The 17,307-nt window shown below is 56.2% G+C and overlaps 1 protein-coding gene across 4 annotated transcripts; it reads left to right on the forward strand.

The window, feature by feature from the left end:
- The first annotated feature begins 1,346 nt into the window (after nucleotides 1-1,346).
- On the forward strand, nucleotides 1,347-17,191 carry RAB37 (RAB37, member RAS oncogene family). Of its 4 annotated transcripts, XM_015646116.2 has the most exons (10): nucleotides 1,347-1,467; nucleotides 7,140-7,250; nucleotides 11,486-11,596; nucleotides 13,560-13,601; nucleotides 13,748-13,814; nucleotides 13,900-13,952; nucleotides 14,418-14,483; nucleotides 15,210-15,266; nucleotides 15,528-15,604; nucleotides 15,715-17,191. In XM_015646116.2, the coding sequence occupies exons 1-10, from the start codon at nucleotides 1,408-1,410 to the stop codon at nucleotides 15,818-15,820; spliced, it is 750 nt and encodes a 249-aa protein (XP_015501602.1). In that variant the 5' UTR covers nucleotides 1,347-1,407; the 3' UTR covers nucleotides 15,821-17,191. The 4 variants fall into 4 exon arrangements, with proteins under 4 accessions (XP_015501602.1, XP_015501605.1, XP_015501607.1 ...); XM_015646119.2 differs by lacking the exon at nucleotides 11,486-11,596 and having other exon boundaries at nucleotides 1,349-1,467; XM_015646121.3 differs by lacking the exons at nucleotides 1,347-1,467; nucleotides 7,140-7,250 and adding an exon at nucleotides 7,266-9,452.
- Nucleotides 17,192-17,307: the final 116 nt, after the last annotated feature.

A 17,307-nucleotide genomic window follows, 5' to 3' on the forward strand; every position in this document is an offset into this window, starting at 1 on the left:
CACCAGGGCTTGTGATATCATTTATTTTTGTGCTGTTGATTGTGTTCCAGTGCATGAGGCCATGGTCTGGCTGTAGGATGGTCTGGGTTGGTTTTGGGTTGGGCTTTTTGGCCTCAGGCAAGCCTGAACCCCACTGTCCCTATTGGTTTTTTAAGTTTTTTCTGGCTATTGTTTCTGAGTCCAATCAATCTGACCCAGAAGAATCATCTCTTCACTCAGAGGAAATAATGGGCAGATATAATTAGCGATGTCAGGCCCAGGCAGTCAAACTGCAATCAGATGGGTGCAGATGGCTCTTGGAAGCATGGTCTGTTCCTCTGTCTTGAGGCCATCTGCTGATCTGGACAGAGGAAACTGGAGACTGAGTCGAGTCTCTCTTAAATAAATTTCTGAGTAAAAATTACTTTATTTTCAGTGCAGTTGACAACATCAGATTGCTCTAAACGGAGCTGTAAAGAATAGGATCTCAACGAGGTATTGACTGTCACCTTCAAGTTCAGGCATAGCTTCATCCTGTTTCTAATAACAATTTTCTTTTTTACTCTAAGGAGGTTCCTAACTGGGCTCTGTAAATGCAATGGGATTCCAAAGTGGACCTGCCGGGGTAAACTAGGCTCAGCACGAGTTTGGTAAAGAAGCTGAAATGTCTAGCTCGAGCCTCCCTGGGGTGCCAAGGCAGGGACCTGGCAGTTCGGAGCTTCATCCCTGCCCGTGGCCTCTGTGGGTTGGTGTCCGAGCTGGACATGAGGCTTCTGAAGTGCCAGCGAGCCTGCCGTGGATCCGGGCTGGAGCAGCGCAGCCGACCTGGCCCCATGCTCTCAGGTCGGCACTGGTGGGAGCTTTTCCCGAAAATCCCTCTGCCAGGGCTGGCCGTGCCCCGTGGGCGCCTCCCGCAGCGGAAGGAAGAGGGGCAGCGACTCCCGGCGGCGGCGCAGGGACCCCCGGGCTCTGCCCAGTCGGGAACTCTGTCACGGCGGACAGAGGTGGGGAGGGACCAGCGGTTGTGCGGAGAATCCGCCGGGCTCTGCTCCCACCCCCGGGCGGGACCGGCCTCTCCCCGCTCTTCCCCCCGAGCCTCCGCCGGGCGGTGGAAGCCCTGCGAGCGGCGGTGAGGAGCTCCCGGTACCGCTGTCCTGCGGTGCCCGAGGGCGGGGGAATCCCTGCGAGCGGCGGTGAGGAGCTCCCGGTACCGCTGTCCTGCGGTGCCCGAGGGCGGGGGAAGCCCTGCGAGCGGCGGTGAGGAGCTCCCGGTACCGCTGTCCTGCGGTGCCCGAGCGGGCCGGGCTGTGCCGCACCGGGCGGGCGCTGCGGGCCCGGGCGGGGCGGGCGCTGCCCGCGGTGCTGAGCGGGACCGGCGCTGTCCGCGGTGCTCCGGGGGCGGCTCGGACACCCCAAACCCCCCCGGCCATGGGGGCCCGAGCCGCCGGCCCGGGGGGGGACGGCTACAACGAGGCCCTGCTGCACAAGGTAAGGCTGGGGTGGCGATGGGGGCACCCGGGAGGGGGCTGCAGCGGGGGGAGACGGCGCAGGGCTCCTGCTTGAACTTCCCGACAAATTCCGTCCCTCTGCCTTCCTCGCTCCGCTTGTCGCGGTGGGGTCCGTCTGTCACCCCCGTCCCGGTGCGGCGCTGGGGGATGCGGCGGCAGCTCTCTCTCCCCCGTGGGGATGGGCAGCCCGCAGGGGTTGGCCCCGGTCCCTGCCACATCCCGGCTGATGGTAGGCAGGGGGTGGCAGGATTCGGCGTGTTTGGGAAGCCAGGACTGCTGGAACGGGGCCAGCCCCGCGGCACAGCCCGCAGCCGCCCTTCAGCCGCTCCCGCTGTCCTGTGCAGGCTCAGGGCGGCTCGGGGGCAGCTGAACATCGGAGCTCTGTTTGCCAGAAGCAGATTAGTGAGCCGGGACTTCCCTGCCGTGAAATAATGTCCCAGAGACGTCCATTCCTGCCCTTGTTGCTTTGAAATCCTCATTTGCAGTGATTCTGGGACTGTGGTTTGTTTTTGTTTTTTAACTCCCGGGACCGTGTTTTGTAACTGCGGCTGCTCGGAGGGTGGTCAGGGTTCGTGGTGTCCCTGCAAGATGTGGGGCACTCGAGCTTTGCTGCGGGGACAGAAACAGCAGGGCTTTCTGCTCTCTGCAGTCACGACGCTGCCCTGCAACTCCTGGAGTGATGGAGGAGATGCTGATTTATGACAGATCCACCCATCACTCCTTCCTGCTGTCCTCACACTGCTTTCCTGTAGTCCCCAATGACTGTGCAGGAACTGGCACCCTCGGGAAAAGCAGGGATGGGACAAGACAGGGGAAGAGATGAGGTTCTGTGGATCTCCCTTCACAAATCCCAGTCTGTTCTGTATCCTGCTGTACTCAGAGCAAGGTGCCCAGCCCTTGCTGATTAGCAGAAAAATATCAATTACTATCAAGTCTCATTTCTGTTGTACATGGAATACATAGAACATGCCTCCAGGGATGACTTGAGAAACTTTGATTCTTTGCAAAGCCTTCACTTTCTCTTCTCTGGGAAGGAGCTGCAGCAGTTAAGGAATGACATTGGTGGAAATGAGGCTCTGGGCAGAAGACCTGAGCAGGCAAATAACCATTCCAGTCCCATGTTCCCTGATGTTTCCCTTGGTATTCTTCTGCCTCTCCTGGCTGGGCTGCTTGTCTTGCAGAAACAAGGCTGCTCCCACTCCAGGGAAGTGAGGAAGCAAATACCTCACTAGATCTTGTGTCTGAGCAAGCAATCACATCTCAGATGTGCTGAAAAACCCCAAGAGAGCTTTGCAGTCTAGAGACAAGGAATAAATGATTTCTGGTTGGTGGCTAAACCCAGGCCCGGGGAGGAAATGGGCCAAGAGCTAACCAAAGCAGGAACAGCAGAGGTTTATTCTGGGCTGTTCCAGAAAAGTTTTGCTTGATAGAAAATGATGAATTCTGCTCTCAGGTGGTTTGACCCATTGCCAAATCATTCTCCCTCCTGTGTGATTCCTGGATCCATTTAGCTGGAACAAGACCCAAAGGCAGAGGGATGTATTCCTTGGCTGTGGTTGATCCAAGGTGTTAACAGGGGGTTGCAAACAGAGATCTCCTGTATGATCTGAGTGTGGTTTTGTTTGATGCACAGCCCTAAGAGCTCATGTCTGCAGGGCTGAGATACAGCCTCTGCCAAGGCAAGGACCCAGCCAGACTGGCAGGGGGCTCCAGGCTCTCTCTCAAGCCAGTGTAAATGTCTTGGCCATGGTGAAATAGTGCCTGGGCAGGTGGGGACAGCCCTGAACTGTCCCTGTGGCACACAGCAGCTTCTAGCAGCATCCAACTCCATCCCTGGAGTACTGTTTGGAACAGGGGGGAGGCAGCACAGTTTTGTATAAAGAGCAGGTTAAAAAAAAAAGTCTCAGTGTCTGAGAGTCTCAGACTGAGAGGCCACGAGAGTGGGGTGGTGAGGGCTGAAAACAGCCTTTCCTTCACTCTCAAACTTCTCCCAGTGCTGTGTCCCAGCTGAGTTGTGCAGGCAGCTGTGCTGGGGGGCACCTACACATTTGCTACAATTTGTTGTGATAAATCCTGATCACCTGGCCACAAACCTGTGAGTTTGAGGCTTCAGTAGCTCCCCAAGAGTGACACCAAAGCCTGTGGAAGACAATTCTCCCTCCCATGCATCCCCTGACTGGGGTTTTACCTTGTTTGGCTTCCATTAGCTGTATTTAGCTCAGGTCTGGGTTCTGTATGTTAAATCTCGAAAATGAACTGGGAAGAAAACCTCAGCCCACACATTCTGTCCTAGATCTCCTCCTGCTTGGCTGGCACCAGAATTGCAGCCATTGCCTCCCTGCACTGCCTTGAGAGCCATGCAAAACCCTCTCTTCCCTCAGCAGGTTAGACCAAAATATCTCATTTCCTTGCAAGTACGGGAAGTTTGAATTATTTTGCCTTGTCCCTGCAGCCCATGCCAAGCCAGCAATGTTGACTGGAAGTGATCTGTCTATGTCTGAATTAGCCCCCAGACTAACTCAAGGTGTAGGGAGGGATATTTGCTCTTCCCCTAAGGCAGAGCAGCCAGACAAGCCTTTTCAGGAGGGTGTTACAAGCTGTACCTGCTTTTCTGTAGGGCTGTGGGCTGGTGAAGTCAGGTTACCTCTGCCCACCCAGTGGAAATAATTTCCTTTAGCTGGGAAAAAGGATTGCTTTGATTGCAATGGGGCTCAGCAGTGATGTCAGACTGTCACCAAATGAGTCTCCAGATCTTGGTAAGGTTTCCCTCTGTACCTTGTCCAGCCCTGGCAAAGCACTGCTCCATCTCCATTTCACCAGGCAGAGACAATTGAGAGCACTAAAAGGAATCTTGTGATGTTTTACTAAAGTTTCCCATGTAAAAAAACAACCAAACAAAAAAACCCCAAACCAAACTAAACAAATCAACAATAAAAAACAAACCTGGAAAAACCTAGGGGGGGTCTGAGAAGGTGTGGGAGAGGTCAGTCTGTGGCTGAGGATGGTGGAAGAGTCAGGACAACTACAGAACTTTGTTGCTGGGAGATTTTTACTATCATGACTCAGTCATGTCCAGCCTGAGGTTTCAAGGGCTAACTAGCCACATTTTCCCCATAGTAGGGGTTTTGTTCTTGTTTAATGTTTATTTGGTAACTGGAAGGCCACAGGGATTTCCACTGTGCTGTCCCTCCACAGAACCCATGAGCTTTTCCTAAAGTCGTTAGGAAAATCTCTTGGCTGATCCAGGCCAAATTTTATTATTATTACTAAGTCATGAAGCAATTCATGAGTTGTCTCTATTATGAATCCCATTTAAATTATTAATAGAGGAATCTGCCTTTTATACATGTTCTCTGTAAACCCTGGGCTCTGGAGGCTTTCTGGTGCTCATTCCAACCAGCTCTTCTCCCTCCATAATTAATGCTGCTCTCTGCATTAACTACTCCCAAAGACAGCACTGCAGGGCGCACTCAGTCTTGTTGCACATTCCAGCATCAGTATTTGACCTGGAAATAGTATGTAACACCAAAATATACAGCACTGAGATGCAGGAGCCCCCTGGTAATGAATTCTTAGAGTGCTTCCGTATCCAGCTGCTCCTGTGCATATCCTTCTCTCTGCACAGGGAAAAGGTCTAGGCCCTAGGGAAGAGCCAAGGCAGGGAAATTTCCCCCAGGAAAGGGGTGACCCAGATCCTCTGGCCCAGAGATTTATGCCTCCCAACATTCCCCCAGATCCTGTGCAAGCTCCCAGCTCACGAGGCTTCTCTGAATGTACAAGTGACCTGCAAACCGCCCAGGCAGGGAGGAGGGAGAAATCTCGTGCTGTGGATCTGGGCTCAGATCCACAGAGGTTGCTGCCTCTCAGCACACAGGTCTGTGCAGCAGCCTGTATCTGGCAGAGGTGCAAGGCTCCCTCCTTCCAACAGCTCTGCTCAGGAGGTCAGGCTTTTCCCAGGACAGGTTTGGTGTTTGGGATGTGTTTTCCACGGGCAAGTGCTGATTCACTGAGGCAAGCATTCACTGAAGTGTATTGGCATGAACAGGCTCCAGGCAGGTTGTGGGGTGGTGCTTTATGCAAGGCAGGATGCTGATTTCCTGCCAGTCCACATCCCTGCGTTGTTTGTGGTCCTTAAGCTCATTGGCTTTTGGTTTCAGCCCACTTCCTTAGGATCTGTGGGGTGCAGGACCCATGATACCAGGTGCTGTGAATCCCACATGTCCTCCCTGGGTATGGCCTTGATCTGCTGGGTCTGTTCAGGCATTTGATTAAACACATTCCTTCACACTCATGCTGTGTTTTACAAGGGGAAATGCAGTGCCTGAAGTGGTGCCAGGGTTGGTCACACCCCAGGGCACTTTGGGACAGGACAGGAGGTGCATGGAGGCTCCCCTGCATATTGGGGAGGTACTGAAGCACCTTCAGGATGGAGATAAAGGACTGAGGTGTCACAGGATGGAGCAAGGCTGCTGGAGCTCCAAAAACACAAACCAAGCAGGGGAAAACCAGATGCAGCCGAGTGTAGCAGATGGATGCAGAGAGTGGGGAGGTTTAGTCCCAGCAGCTTTCTGGCTCATCCCTGCAGCCTCAGAGGTGACAGGGGACCAGTAACAGAGGGGACACTCTGTGTTTGCCAGAACTGCAGCTTCAGAAGCACCCCTGTCATGAAAGACAAAGCCCAAACCACTTCTAAGCGAGAAGCCTGGTAGCAGAGTGTTTATTTTAACTCACATCCTGTGAAAGGGTTGAAAGTGCTTCAGTTTCCTCAAAGGATAGGAATGTTTATCAGTGGCTCTGCAAACAAAACCCAGATACCAGCAGAGCTCAGGGAGGGGTTCTGTTTGCACTTAGGGATTTTGAGGGACACAGGCAGGAGCAGAAGGGAAGATGAGCTCCCCAGGGATGTGGCATGGGTACCAGGGCTGTGGGCTGGCAAGGAAGCTGCTCCATGTGGGAGCTGCTTAGGATGTGGTGGCTCTGACACCAGCACGGCTCCCTTGTCCCTTCTGCTCAGGGATGGGAGCGGTCGGCGGTTTCCTCTGGAGGCTGGAGAAGCAGAGGGACTCCATGACTTCAAACATGTCATTTTGCAGCTGGGAATGCTGTGAGTCCACAACATTAAGGCAGCACAAAGCCAGCCCAGTGACCCAGCAAGGTTGCCTGGCTGTGGCAGCAGCTGTGTGCAGCAGCTGCAGGAGATGCTATCTTTGCTAAATAGTTTTGAACTTAATCCAGTGACTCCAAAGTCCTCCCAAAGAGGTTTTCCAACAGGCCTGTGTGAGCCAAGGCTGCTACTGCCCAGCAGCTTCCCAAGCTGGGGTAGGAGCATCTCTCCTGCTCACTCTCCATGACAGGCTGTGCTTTACTTTCCCTCCCATCTCTCCTCTGTTGGACAGGGCAATGTGTTTCAGGCCTAAAGCTCATCCCATAGCACATTTCATTAATTACAGATATGGACAAAGGGGTGGGAATTCCTCTCTAGACAAGTGGCAGAACCAAACGTGACAGATCTGGGGGCTGGGTGGGTCCTTCTTGATTCGGCTGCATTTGTGGATGCTGCCACATCCCCCCAGCACACCTACCCAAGTGTGTGGCCCTCAGCTCCCCCTTCACCTGCACCTGCACTGATGCCTCTTTATCTGATCCTTGCAGACAATCCTAGTTGGAGACAGCGGTGTGGGGAAGACATCTCTGCTGGTCCAGTTTGACCAGGGCAAGTTCATTCCTGGCTCCTTCTCTGCCACCGTGGGCATTGGGTTTACGGTAAGAGCCCAGTCCCTGGACTGTGCACTCACCCTTGGGGAGCAGCTTTATTTGGGAAATCAGAATTTATGAATCTGTGGTAAGCACGGAGAATTGGATACTTTGTGTTGGTGTTGCTGGATGATGAGTTTGGTTTGGCTGTGTGCTTTGGACTGCTGGGAGGGATGAAGGATGCCTAAAGCTCCATATTCCAAAACCCTTGGTGGGGCTGTGTCTGAGTGCAGCCTTATGCTTCATACAAAGGGCTGCCTTTGGAGCTGCCCTGATCTGCCAGGGAGATGCCAGTCTGTGTCCTGCTTGTGTCCTGCCTGGGGCCCTGGTGAAAAGTCAGGCAGATGGTGATGGTGCCTGGGAAAAGCACTCGGCTGCCATCCAGAGCTATTTGCAGAGCTGCCGTGGGGTCTCAAGTGACTCTGATGTGTGTGTCCCCTCTCCTGGGGGAGCTCAGGACAGGGACTGTGGTTGGGGACCTTACTCCAGAGAGACTGTCATCCCTTCAGCATTGTGAAAAGCTGGAACTCAGCAAAGGGCTGGTACCCATGGGGATGTGACTACCCAAAGGAATTTTGTTTTTAGTCCAGGCCAAGGAAGCAGGAAAATGTGGCATCAGTGGGGATTGTGTGGGGCCAAGCAGCCAGGGACCAGCAGCCAAGGGTGCTGAGCTGTGGGCAGGCAGAGGAGGCTCAGCCACACCACTGATCTCTGCCACCTTCCAGCTGTTTCGTTTCTCCCACAGCAAATTCCAGTGTGTGCAAGTGATGCTCAGCCAGGCATTTTTCCTGCCTAGGCAACACTCTGAGCTCCAGCATGGTTTGCCATATCCTTCCAGCCCCCTCCCCATCTTGCTGCAGGGAAGCTCAGCCACTTCCAAGAGCTCCGACTGCCTCCATCCTCCATCTCTGGGCACTTTCCTGGCCAAAGAGCACACATAAACCATAAATCCCCCTGCTGGGTCTGAACGCAGTTACAGGACTGGAAATACAGGTTCTATTTCCCAGGGGGCAGAGGAAGGCTTGGCTGGTGCTGGAGTCGGCAGCCCCAGAAGGCACGGACATGGATGCCATTCCAGAGGGCATCTCTGCTGCTGAACCTCCTGCAGCCACACCTGGAGAGCAGCGGTGTCACAGCTCTGTGCTGGAGCCCTGCATCCTGGAATCCCAGTGGTGTGAGCAGGGATGGGAGAGATGGGATGGCCCTGAGATTAGCCCAGATGTGGGAGAGATGAGATATTCCAGGGAAAATAGATCAGGGAGGGCTCAGGGCTCCTGTTCATGAAGTGATGCCTGTAAAGGCTGAAGACCTTGGGCAGCTATAGTGCATGGACTCGTATGGAGTTTTATGGGACGGGGTTTTGGGTAACACAACATCTGTCTCCAGGGATTTCTCCCACATTCCCATGCTTGGGCTTTTGCCAAATGAAGTGCAGTATGAACTGGGCCCCAGTGGCTGGTGTAGGATGTGGGGGGCTGCAAGCAGCCGTGGGGAGCGGGAGGCCTGGCAGCCCAGGTGAGACACAGGCACCATTGAACCGGCTCGACATAACAGCTGCTGCTCCGCTTCCCTCCCGGCTTCCCTGCCCCACCCGGGGCCCAGCTCAGCACCGCTGGGGCTGCAGCAGGTGGGGTAAACCTCCCATCCTGGGCTGCTGGGCTGGGAGTGGGAGCTGCCATCCCTACTGTCCCGGCGTGGCTGGGTGAGATTTGGCAGCACCGAGGACTCCGTCCCCACACTCTGTGAGGAGTCTGTTAGTCTGTGGGGGTGAGCAGCTCCTCCTCTCCCCACCCATGTGTCCGGAGGGATGTGCCGGGGCTCTGCCCGCCGTCCAGCGCGGCCGAGCCGCTGGCAAACCCCAGAACCGCGGGGGCCTCGGTGTGGGGTGTAGTGGGGCAGGTTTCCACCCTTCAGCCTCTCCCTCCTCATCCCGTGCCCGGGCTGGGCAGGGAAGCGGCCGGGGCACGGCCTCGGGGGTGGCATCGGCCGGGGAGGAGGAGGAGGAAGAGGAGGAGGAAGGCGGGTGGGGCAGCGGCTCCTGCTGGCCCCGCGGCGCCGGGACCCGGCGGACGGATCATGGGCGGCCCCGATGGGACGGAGGGGAGCGAGACCCCGGAGGGGAGCGGGGAACCCCCGAGGAGCAGCGGGGAACCCCCGAGGAGCAGCGGAGATCCTTTGGGGCTGCCCCAGGACTACGAACTGTCCGGCAAGGTGGGAGGCGGCACGGGGTGAGGAGGGATGGGCCCTCCAAGCTCTGCCTCAGGGGAAGATTTGGGTTCGCCCCCCGGCTCGGAGGAGACAAGGAGGGGTTTAGGAAGGGTACCGGGGCCGCGCTCTTCGTCCGCTGCTGCGAGCGCGCCCAGGAAGCGGCAGCGAAACGGGGAAGGAAGGGAGGGAGGAGAAGGGGAAGGAGGCGACAGCCCCAGCCGATCCCCCCAGCCCTTCTCTGCCCCGAGAGGCCCCGATACAGCAGGTGCAGGGACTGGGGATGGGGGTCCCTGCCCCGGGAGGCCCCGATACAGTAGGTGCAGGGACTGGGAATGGGGGTCCCTGCTCCGGGAGGCCCCGATACAGCAGGTGCAGGGATTGGGGATGGGGGTCCCTGCTCCGGGAGTGCGGGGTGCGGTCTGTGCCCCGGGGCTGGCCCTGCCCAGCAACGGCAATAGGAGGGACCGGGCTTTGGGGGGCTCCCAGGGGCAGAGCAGCACGGCCGAACCCTAACCCTGAAAGCCCGTCAGACTTTTTCCAGGGCAAGGGGCTCCTGCCAGCCCCCCAGCAATGCCCCCTGTGACACAGGGCAGGGGAAGCACGACCCCATGCAGGCGATCGCAGCACCCCAAGGGCTCCGAGGTGGGAGCAGCATTTGAGCCCCGGATCCAGCCCAGGGTCCCTCTTCACCCACACCGCAGCATGGCGCTTGTGAATGTCTCTGCACCCCCGCCACGCCGTGGGGCACGGGGGGAACCCTATTTCCTGAGCGTCCCCCTCTTCCCCAGCCCAGCCCAGGCAAGGGTTGCCCCAGGAAGCACCTTCCTCATCCGAGCAGCTCAGGAGAGGCACAGGACTGATGAACCTTTTACCCTCAAAATTCAATATACAGCCCTAGGCTGAGCTCAGCACTGATGGTGTCAGCCCCGACACTCCCTGCTGCCTCACTGAGCCGGTTCCAAAGTGGTCCTGCATGCTGCCACTTTCTCTAAACTGCTTTTATTCCTTTGCCTTTATCCTCCTCTCTCTGACTCCTCTCCGTGGAGGGCAATTTCCGTGTCTGAGGGAGAAAACCAGTTTTCAGCTTGGTCTAGAACGAGGTGTAGGCAGAACTGAGCAGTGTTCTCAACTCCCCACAAGTCCTGGGGAAGGATTTGACCAGCAAAGTGGTAGCAGCAGACAGAGCATTTCTGGCCACCATCTTTGGCATTTGCTGTGCCATCCCTGTGGAAGGTGGCTGTGTTGGGCTGACCCAGAGGCAGTGGGGCTGCAGGGATTTACTGTGTCAGCTCCAGCGTGCTCTCAGGGTGGGTGTGCTGGGATGGACCTTCCTGCTGAAATCCTGCTCACTGCTATTTTTCATAAGGGGCCAGATGCAGTCAGGTTAATGATTGCTGGGCAGGAACAGGTTGCTGCAGGTAGGCAGAAAGAACACAGCATCAGGAAAGGCTGTGCTTCTGGAGCCCAGCATTGGTCCTGGCTGTTCCCTGCCTGAGTCCGGCAGTGCTGGAGCAGCTGGAGGACCTGGGCTGATCCTGTTTGCTTAGCAGGAGGGGAAAGGCACCGTGTTTGCTTTGGTGTCTGCAGCAGGCACCAACAGGGAGAGAGTCCCGGACATGCAGGGTTTGCCCAAGCCATGCATCAGCCCTTGGGCTGGGCACACCTGGCTCAGGGGCAAAGCGTGGGTGGAGGTGGCTCCACACATTTGGGAGCTGTGGCTGTTCTAGGAGCCTCCTGGGCTGGGAGATGGCCATGGGCTGGCTAGGAGATTTCTCTTCTTGCTGCAGTACTTGTTTTCATACCAGCTCTCCCCCTCTTTCACGGCTGGGAGCTGCTCTGCTGCCCTGGGGCACCGCTTGGCTGCACCCACAGGGCTCCCATCTCACACCCAGCTCCACGGGGCTTCCCAAACCCATCAGGACCAGCCCTGGGGAAAGAAAAGAAGGGAGAGAAGGAACTGGGGAGGGCTCAGCACCAGTCAGGGGTGCTGCTCCCTCTTTGTCCTGCTCACATCTCTCCCTGCGCCCATCTTGCAGGTGATGTTACTTGGAGACTCGGGCGTGGGGAAAACCTGCTTCCTGCTCCAGTTCAAAGACGGGGCTTTTCTCTCCGGGACGTTCATAGCCACCGTGGGCATAGATTTCCGGGTGAGACCACCACGACTGCCAGCCCCTCGCCTCCCTCAACCCACACCTTGGCCAGGACAGGGTGCTGGGGAAGGGGAACAGGGGGTTGCAGCCTCTGTACCCCCAATTATCTCCCAACCAGCAGCAGGTGCTTGCTGAACACCCCTCCCTGGGAGAGCAGTAACAGACAGACAAGGTACTGTCACCTCTTACTTTAAATCAGCAGACCGTCCAGGTTTATCCCATCCCACCTATGTTCATGGGCTGGGGGTGTGTGCTGGGCAGGCAGTACACTCCACCATGTAAGCCAACAACTGGAGGTGACAAACACTGGTTGCTGTAATTTCATGCCTTGAAAGGGCTGAAATGGGCTGCTGAGGAGTTGTTAGGGTTACCAGATCCTGTTCAAACCCCCATGCTGTTCTCTGCTCACCAAATTTCAGCTTCAGGGTCTCTCTCAGGGTGTCCAGGGAGGCACAGCTGTTTGCAGCACTGCACAGAGCAGGCAGGAAGTCACAGGGGTGTCCCTGGGCAGGGCTCTGCCCACAGCCACGGACCTGTGTCGTGTGTGGTCAGTGCTTCCTCTGCCACCACAGCTGCAGCTGCTCCAGTTTTCTGCCACTTCTGCTGCCCTGGCTGTGTTTGGCTTTTGGTGGAACTCGGGGCTTGGTGATCAGGGCTGGGGGAGAGAGAGAACTGTGGATTTGGTTTGAAGGGGCCTGTCCTTATGATAAATTCATGAAAGAAAGAAAATCTGCTGCATCCCACTCCTGGGCTCATTGCCAGTGTCCCCAGAGATGTTGCCAGCCTGTAGGTGCCTGCTCTGCCTCATGCAAGTGTCCCCTCCAGCAGCTCATGGCTCACTGCTTGAGGTAATCTCCAGGGTCTCCTAGGGCATGTTTTTGTTTTATCCAGCCCATTTGCTGTCATCTCCACATGGGCTGAATTTCCATTTCAAACAATTCCAGGAAACCAAATTATTTATAGGGGTCTTTTCTTTCCACACTCCAAGTATGATTCTTTAAGAGTCTTTAAATAGCTTTTCAGTAGTTTTTGCTTTTCTTTTTTTCTGGCCTCTGGAGAGAAGCGCCTGCGCTTCCAAGATGAAAATTGCTTAAGCCTCAATAGCTGCCTTCCCAGCTCAGCTGGAAATGCCTCTTTACTTTCCCAGTACCAGCCCAGCCTGGCTGCAAACCATCCTGACCCAGGAGATTTCCTCCTGCTGTGCTGCATACGGCTGTGTGCTACATGCAGCCCCTCCAGCTCAACGTTTACTACCTCCTTTAAGAACCAAGCAAGTCTCCACCAGCAAGGAAACCCGAGTGGGACAGCTAGCATCACCCAGTGTGTGTGCCCAGGCAGTTTGTAGCATTCAAAGCCCTTAAATTACTGCAAACAGGTTAAATTTTTAGTGCAGCAGCAGTTCCTGAGTACATGGAGCTGAAGAGTCCCGTCGGAAAGATCAGGGCTCTTTGGTGAGCAAACATAAAACCACACCAAGGTGTTATTAATAAATGCAAATTTATGTGTGGTTCATCCATGCCTCCCCACTTCCACAGCTCTGCCAACTTCCCAGGAGCTGCTGCAATCCCAGAGTTTCCTGGCAGGAGCCAGAGCAGGTTCCTGGGATTTTCTGGACAGCCAATGTCATTAACTGATCATTAGGGGACTTGGGAGCCACAGGACAGGGACTCTGGCTGTAGGAGATGGATGAGGCACTGGATCCAAGGCAGGCTGGGATCTTGTCTCTGCTGATTCTGCTCTTCACCCTGACTTGAGGGGTTGCTGCTCTGGGATGTCCCTGCCAAACAGGCAGGATCATGGTTTGTAGCAATGAGGCTTCAACATCCAGCCCCACAGGCTTGACTTCATCCCACTGGTCTGGGGAGAGCAGCTGAGGGGCTGTGGAATGCTGGCTCAGCACCAGGGCTGGCTGGCACATGCACCTTTGGGCTGATAAACGTGCTCTCCTTGTCTTCTGCAGAACAAAGTGGTGGTCGTGGATGGTGTGAAGGTGAAGTTGCAGGTGAGCTTTGGGAGGGGGGAAGAAATTTCCAGATGAAAACCCACCTCAGGCTGAGCGTGGTGATCCAGCAGGGCTGTGAGCCATAGGAGCAGACCCAGCTTGGGGTGGTTGCTCTCCCTGCTCTCACCAGGGCAGTTTCTCAGCAGATCTGGGACACAGCAGGACAGGAACGTTTCCGCAGCGTCACCCATGCCTACTACCGGGATGCCCAAGGTGAGTTTGGGGTCCAGCAGGGATGGGGAGACCACCCGGAGCACATCCCTGCAGTGTAGCAATGCCTCTGCCTCTTCTCCTCCAGCCCTGCTCCTGCTCTACGACATCACCAGCAAGATGTCCTTCGACAACATCCGCGTGAGTCCCACCATGGCTCGGGAGTGTTTCTCCCCAGGGACTGGAGTGCCTTGCTTGGCTGTCTGGGTGTTTGGGGCAGTTGGGAGCCTGTTTTACCCGTAAGCACTGGCTGTTCTGGCCAGACCCAGCCAGCTGGGAGCTCATCCCAGGGCACCTGGCTGGGTGCTGCATGGCTGGGTGAGTTTTGTTTAAGGTGAATGCCTGAGGGGGAAAACGTGGTTTGTGAAGGATGTGAGCTAGTGCCCTTGGAGATAGGGCGGGGTGATTTCAGGACTGCTCGTCTGTGATGCTGGAATAATTCCTGTGCCAAGAAAAGTCATTATCCCTGTCCTCATGGGGGAGAGATGGGGGTGCTGAGGGGGTGTGAGGCCTGAGAGAAAATGGAGTGGGATACTGAGGGGTGAAGGGCTGAGTTGGGAGGGACAGGAGTGCCCCTCACCCTGACACAGTCCTGCTGCCCTACAGGCCTGGCTGACGGAGATCCATGAGTATGCCCAGAAGGACGTGGTCATCATGTTGCTGGGCAATAAGGTGTGTGCAGGGTCCCCATCCACCCTGGGGTTTGCTGTGCTATGCCATGCCCTTGCCATCCCCATGGCTGTGCAGGGATGGAGCTCTGCCCACACCCTCCGCTGGGCTCTGCCGCTTTCTGGGCTCAGCCAGGCCCCGCGGGGATCCCAGGGCTTTGGGGGGTTGGGGAGGGCGGTGTTCCTGGTAGCCAGTGGGTGGCAGCACGAGGCTGAGGCTCCAGGTATGGGATGCTCCTCGTATGGGATGATTTGGTATGGGATACTGCTGACTATGGGATGCCCACCCAGGCCTGGATGCACCCCCTGTACCTCAGGTAACCCCAAGCCCTAGAGGCCCAACCAGGTCCCAGATTCTCTCTAGGAGTCCTGGATGCTGCTGAGTGCCCAGTGCCCAACTGGATTTCCCCCTGGGACTGGATGTCCCCTGGATCTTGGATGATGCTGGGTACTTGATGCCCAGCAGGGTACCACAGCCTCTCTGGGTCCTGGATGCCCTCAGGTGCTGCCCCAGGTCCTCAGTGTCCCCAGGTCCCAGGTGCCCCCTGATATTCTCAATTCTACTGGGTCCCAGATGTTCCACAGAACCCAGATTCTCCGGGCAGTAGATACTTCTGGATCCATGATGCCCCTTGTTCCTTGCTCCTGAACACCCCACACTGCTGGTTTGCCAGATGCCTCAGGGTGCCAGCTGGCCTGGTGTGTGGTGACATTTTCCTTCCCTTTGCAGGCTGATGTGAGCAGTGAGAGGGCTGTGAGGACAGAGGATGGAGCATCACTGGCCAGAGTGAGTTGTGCCAGGGTCTAACCTGATTTCAGCCCCCCTAGACAATTTCTTATCACTCAGGGTTCCCATGCAGCCATGCCATCCCCTCTGAGTGCCCAGACCTGGCTCTTGCAGGGGCAGCATAGCAGTCACTTGCATGCAAAACCTGGGGAAGGCAAGGAGGGGATGATCCTCAAGCCTTGTCCAAGCTACAGGGATGATTCAGAGGGCCAGGGGGGCATCTTGGGGATAGCCACTGATGGGGTCGTGCTGCTCTTGCAGGAGTACGGAGTGCCTTTCATGGAGACGAGTGCCAAGACAGGCATGAACGTGGAGCTGGCCTTCCTGGCCATTGCCAAGTGAGTACCTGAGGTCAGGGGATTGAGCAAGGGAGGTGTCCCCTGCAGCCCCACCCCCTCTCACACACCAGCACAGTGTGGGAGGGGGTAAAACAGCCCTACTGCTCTAGGGAGCTGAAGCAGCGTGCGGTGCAGTCGCTGGATGAGCCCCGCTTCCAGATCCATGATTACATCGAGTCACAGAAGAAGAAACCCAGCTGCTGTGCCTTCTCCTGAGGGTAGCCCAGAGGAGCTGGCAGGCCTGGGGGCCAAGGCAGGAGGCAGAGCAAGGCCCAGTCCTGCCCTCAAGCACTGGAGGGAACCAAGCTCTGACAAGCCAAGGTGGATGGGGCAGTACAGTGGAGCAGAGTGCATGAGGAGAGCCCTTGTCCTGATGCCAAGATTCAAATCCTGCTGCCCTGCAGAGCAATGACCTGTGTGCCACCATGGAAATCACTATGGTGTGGTGACTGCCAGCCGTGGTGATCCATCACCTCCATCACATGAGCAGGCCACAGCCACACACCTCACTGAGGGACCCTTGGAGTGGCTGGAGGGGCTGTGCCATGGATGAGCCCCCTTGGAGCCCCCGGTCCTGTCCTCCCCTGCAGCTATTCCTGCTCACAGCACTGCTGTTGTTCAACTGGAAGGGCCTGGTCCAGTCCCCATGTCCCTGGTGCTGCCAGGCTCTGGCTTCCCTCCAAGGAACCTCAACTCTGCCCCCTTGGGCTGCCCCACACCCTGATGTCCACGCTCACTCGGCTGTGGCTCTTCATTTCTGCAGTTGTTGCCAATGGCTTTTATCCTCCTGCCACCACAAAGGCAATGATGTCCCCATTGTATCCTGGTGCTGCTTGAGGGAAAGGCTGGAAGGGTCCAGTCAAACCTGCTCCCTGCCCACACAGCTGATGTGAGAAGTAAAATTCCCCTGGGAGCATCCGAGCAATGCTTGGGGCATTTCTGGTACACAGCAATTTGGAAAAACTTTGCTTCCTCCATGTTGTAGCCACAGAAATTAGAGAATTTATTTTTTTAACAAGAAAAGGCTTTTTCATTTCAATGCCTACAGACTAAACCACTCCAGCCTCCTGCAGGAGATGCCCATGGTGGCATGGGTGATGGTCCAGCCCCACCACCTCCCAGGCCAGGCTGGGTTTCTCCCCCATCACTGCCCATGTAATACAACTATGCCTTCCTGCTGCTGGCAATTAGCAGCTGGAACCCGTTTTCTGCAAACCAGATGCCTGAGAGCCTTCAGCTAGCAAACACTGCTCTGTTGGGGCTCAGGAACATCCCTAGTGCTCAGCCCAGCTCTGTTGCTACCTCGAGCACTCTGTCCACTCCCCTGAGCACTATCCAGAGAGGTCAGGGAGTATTTGGTTGTGTAGCTGAAGCATTGATGCAGAGAGCAGCTGTGGAGGGTATGGCACTCCTGCACGTAGGAGTCAGGGACTGTCCACCACATCTGTCCCCATCAGCATCTTCCCTGGCCCTGTGCCTGACTGCTCGTGTCTTGCCTGCCCTGGTGCCTCCTTCACCTCTGCTCTGCCCCAGGGTCTCTTGTTTGCAAGTTTACAGATTAAAGCTGAGTATTTTTGAGGCTTTGCATCTGTCTGATTGTTTATTGCGTGAGAAATCCCTGCCCTGGGTCTGCAACGTGGGAGGCTGCTGCACACAGGCACTGCACAGCGGCCAGGCCGGGGGGCCCTGGGAGCAGCCGGGAG

This window comes from Parus major, chromosome 18 (genome assembly GCF_001522545.3).
Source record: "Parus major isolate Abel chromosome 18, Parus_major1.1, whole genome shotgun sequence".
NCBI classification, from domain to species: domain Eukaryota; kingdom Metazoa; phylum Chordata; class Aves; order Passeriformes; family Paridae; genus Parus; species Parus major.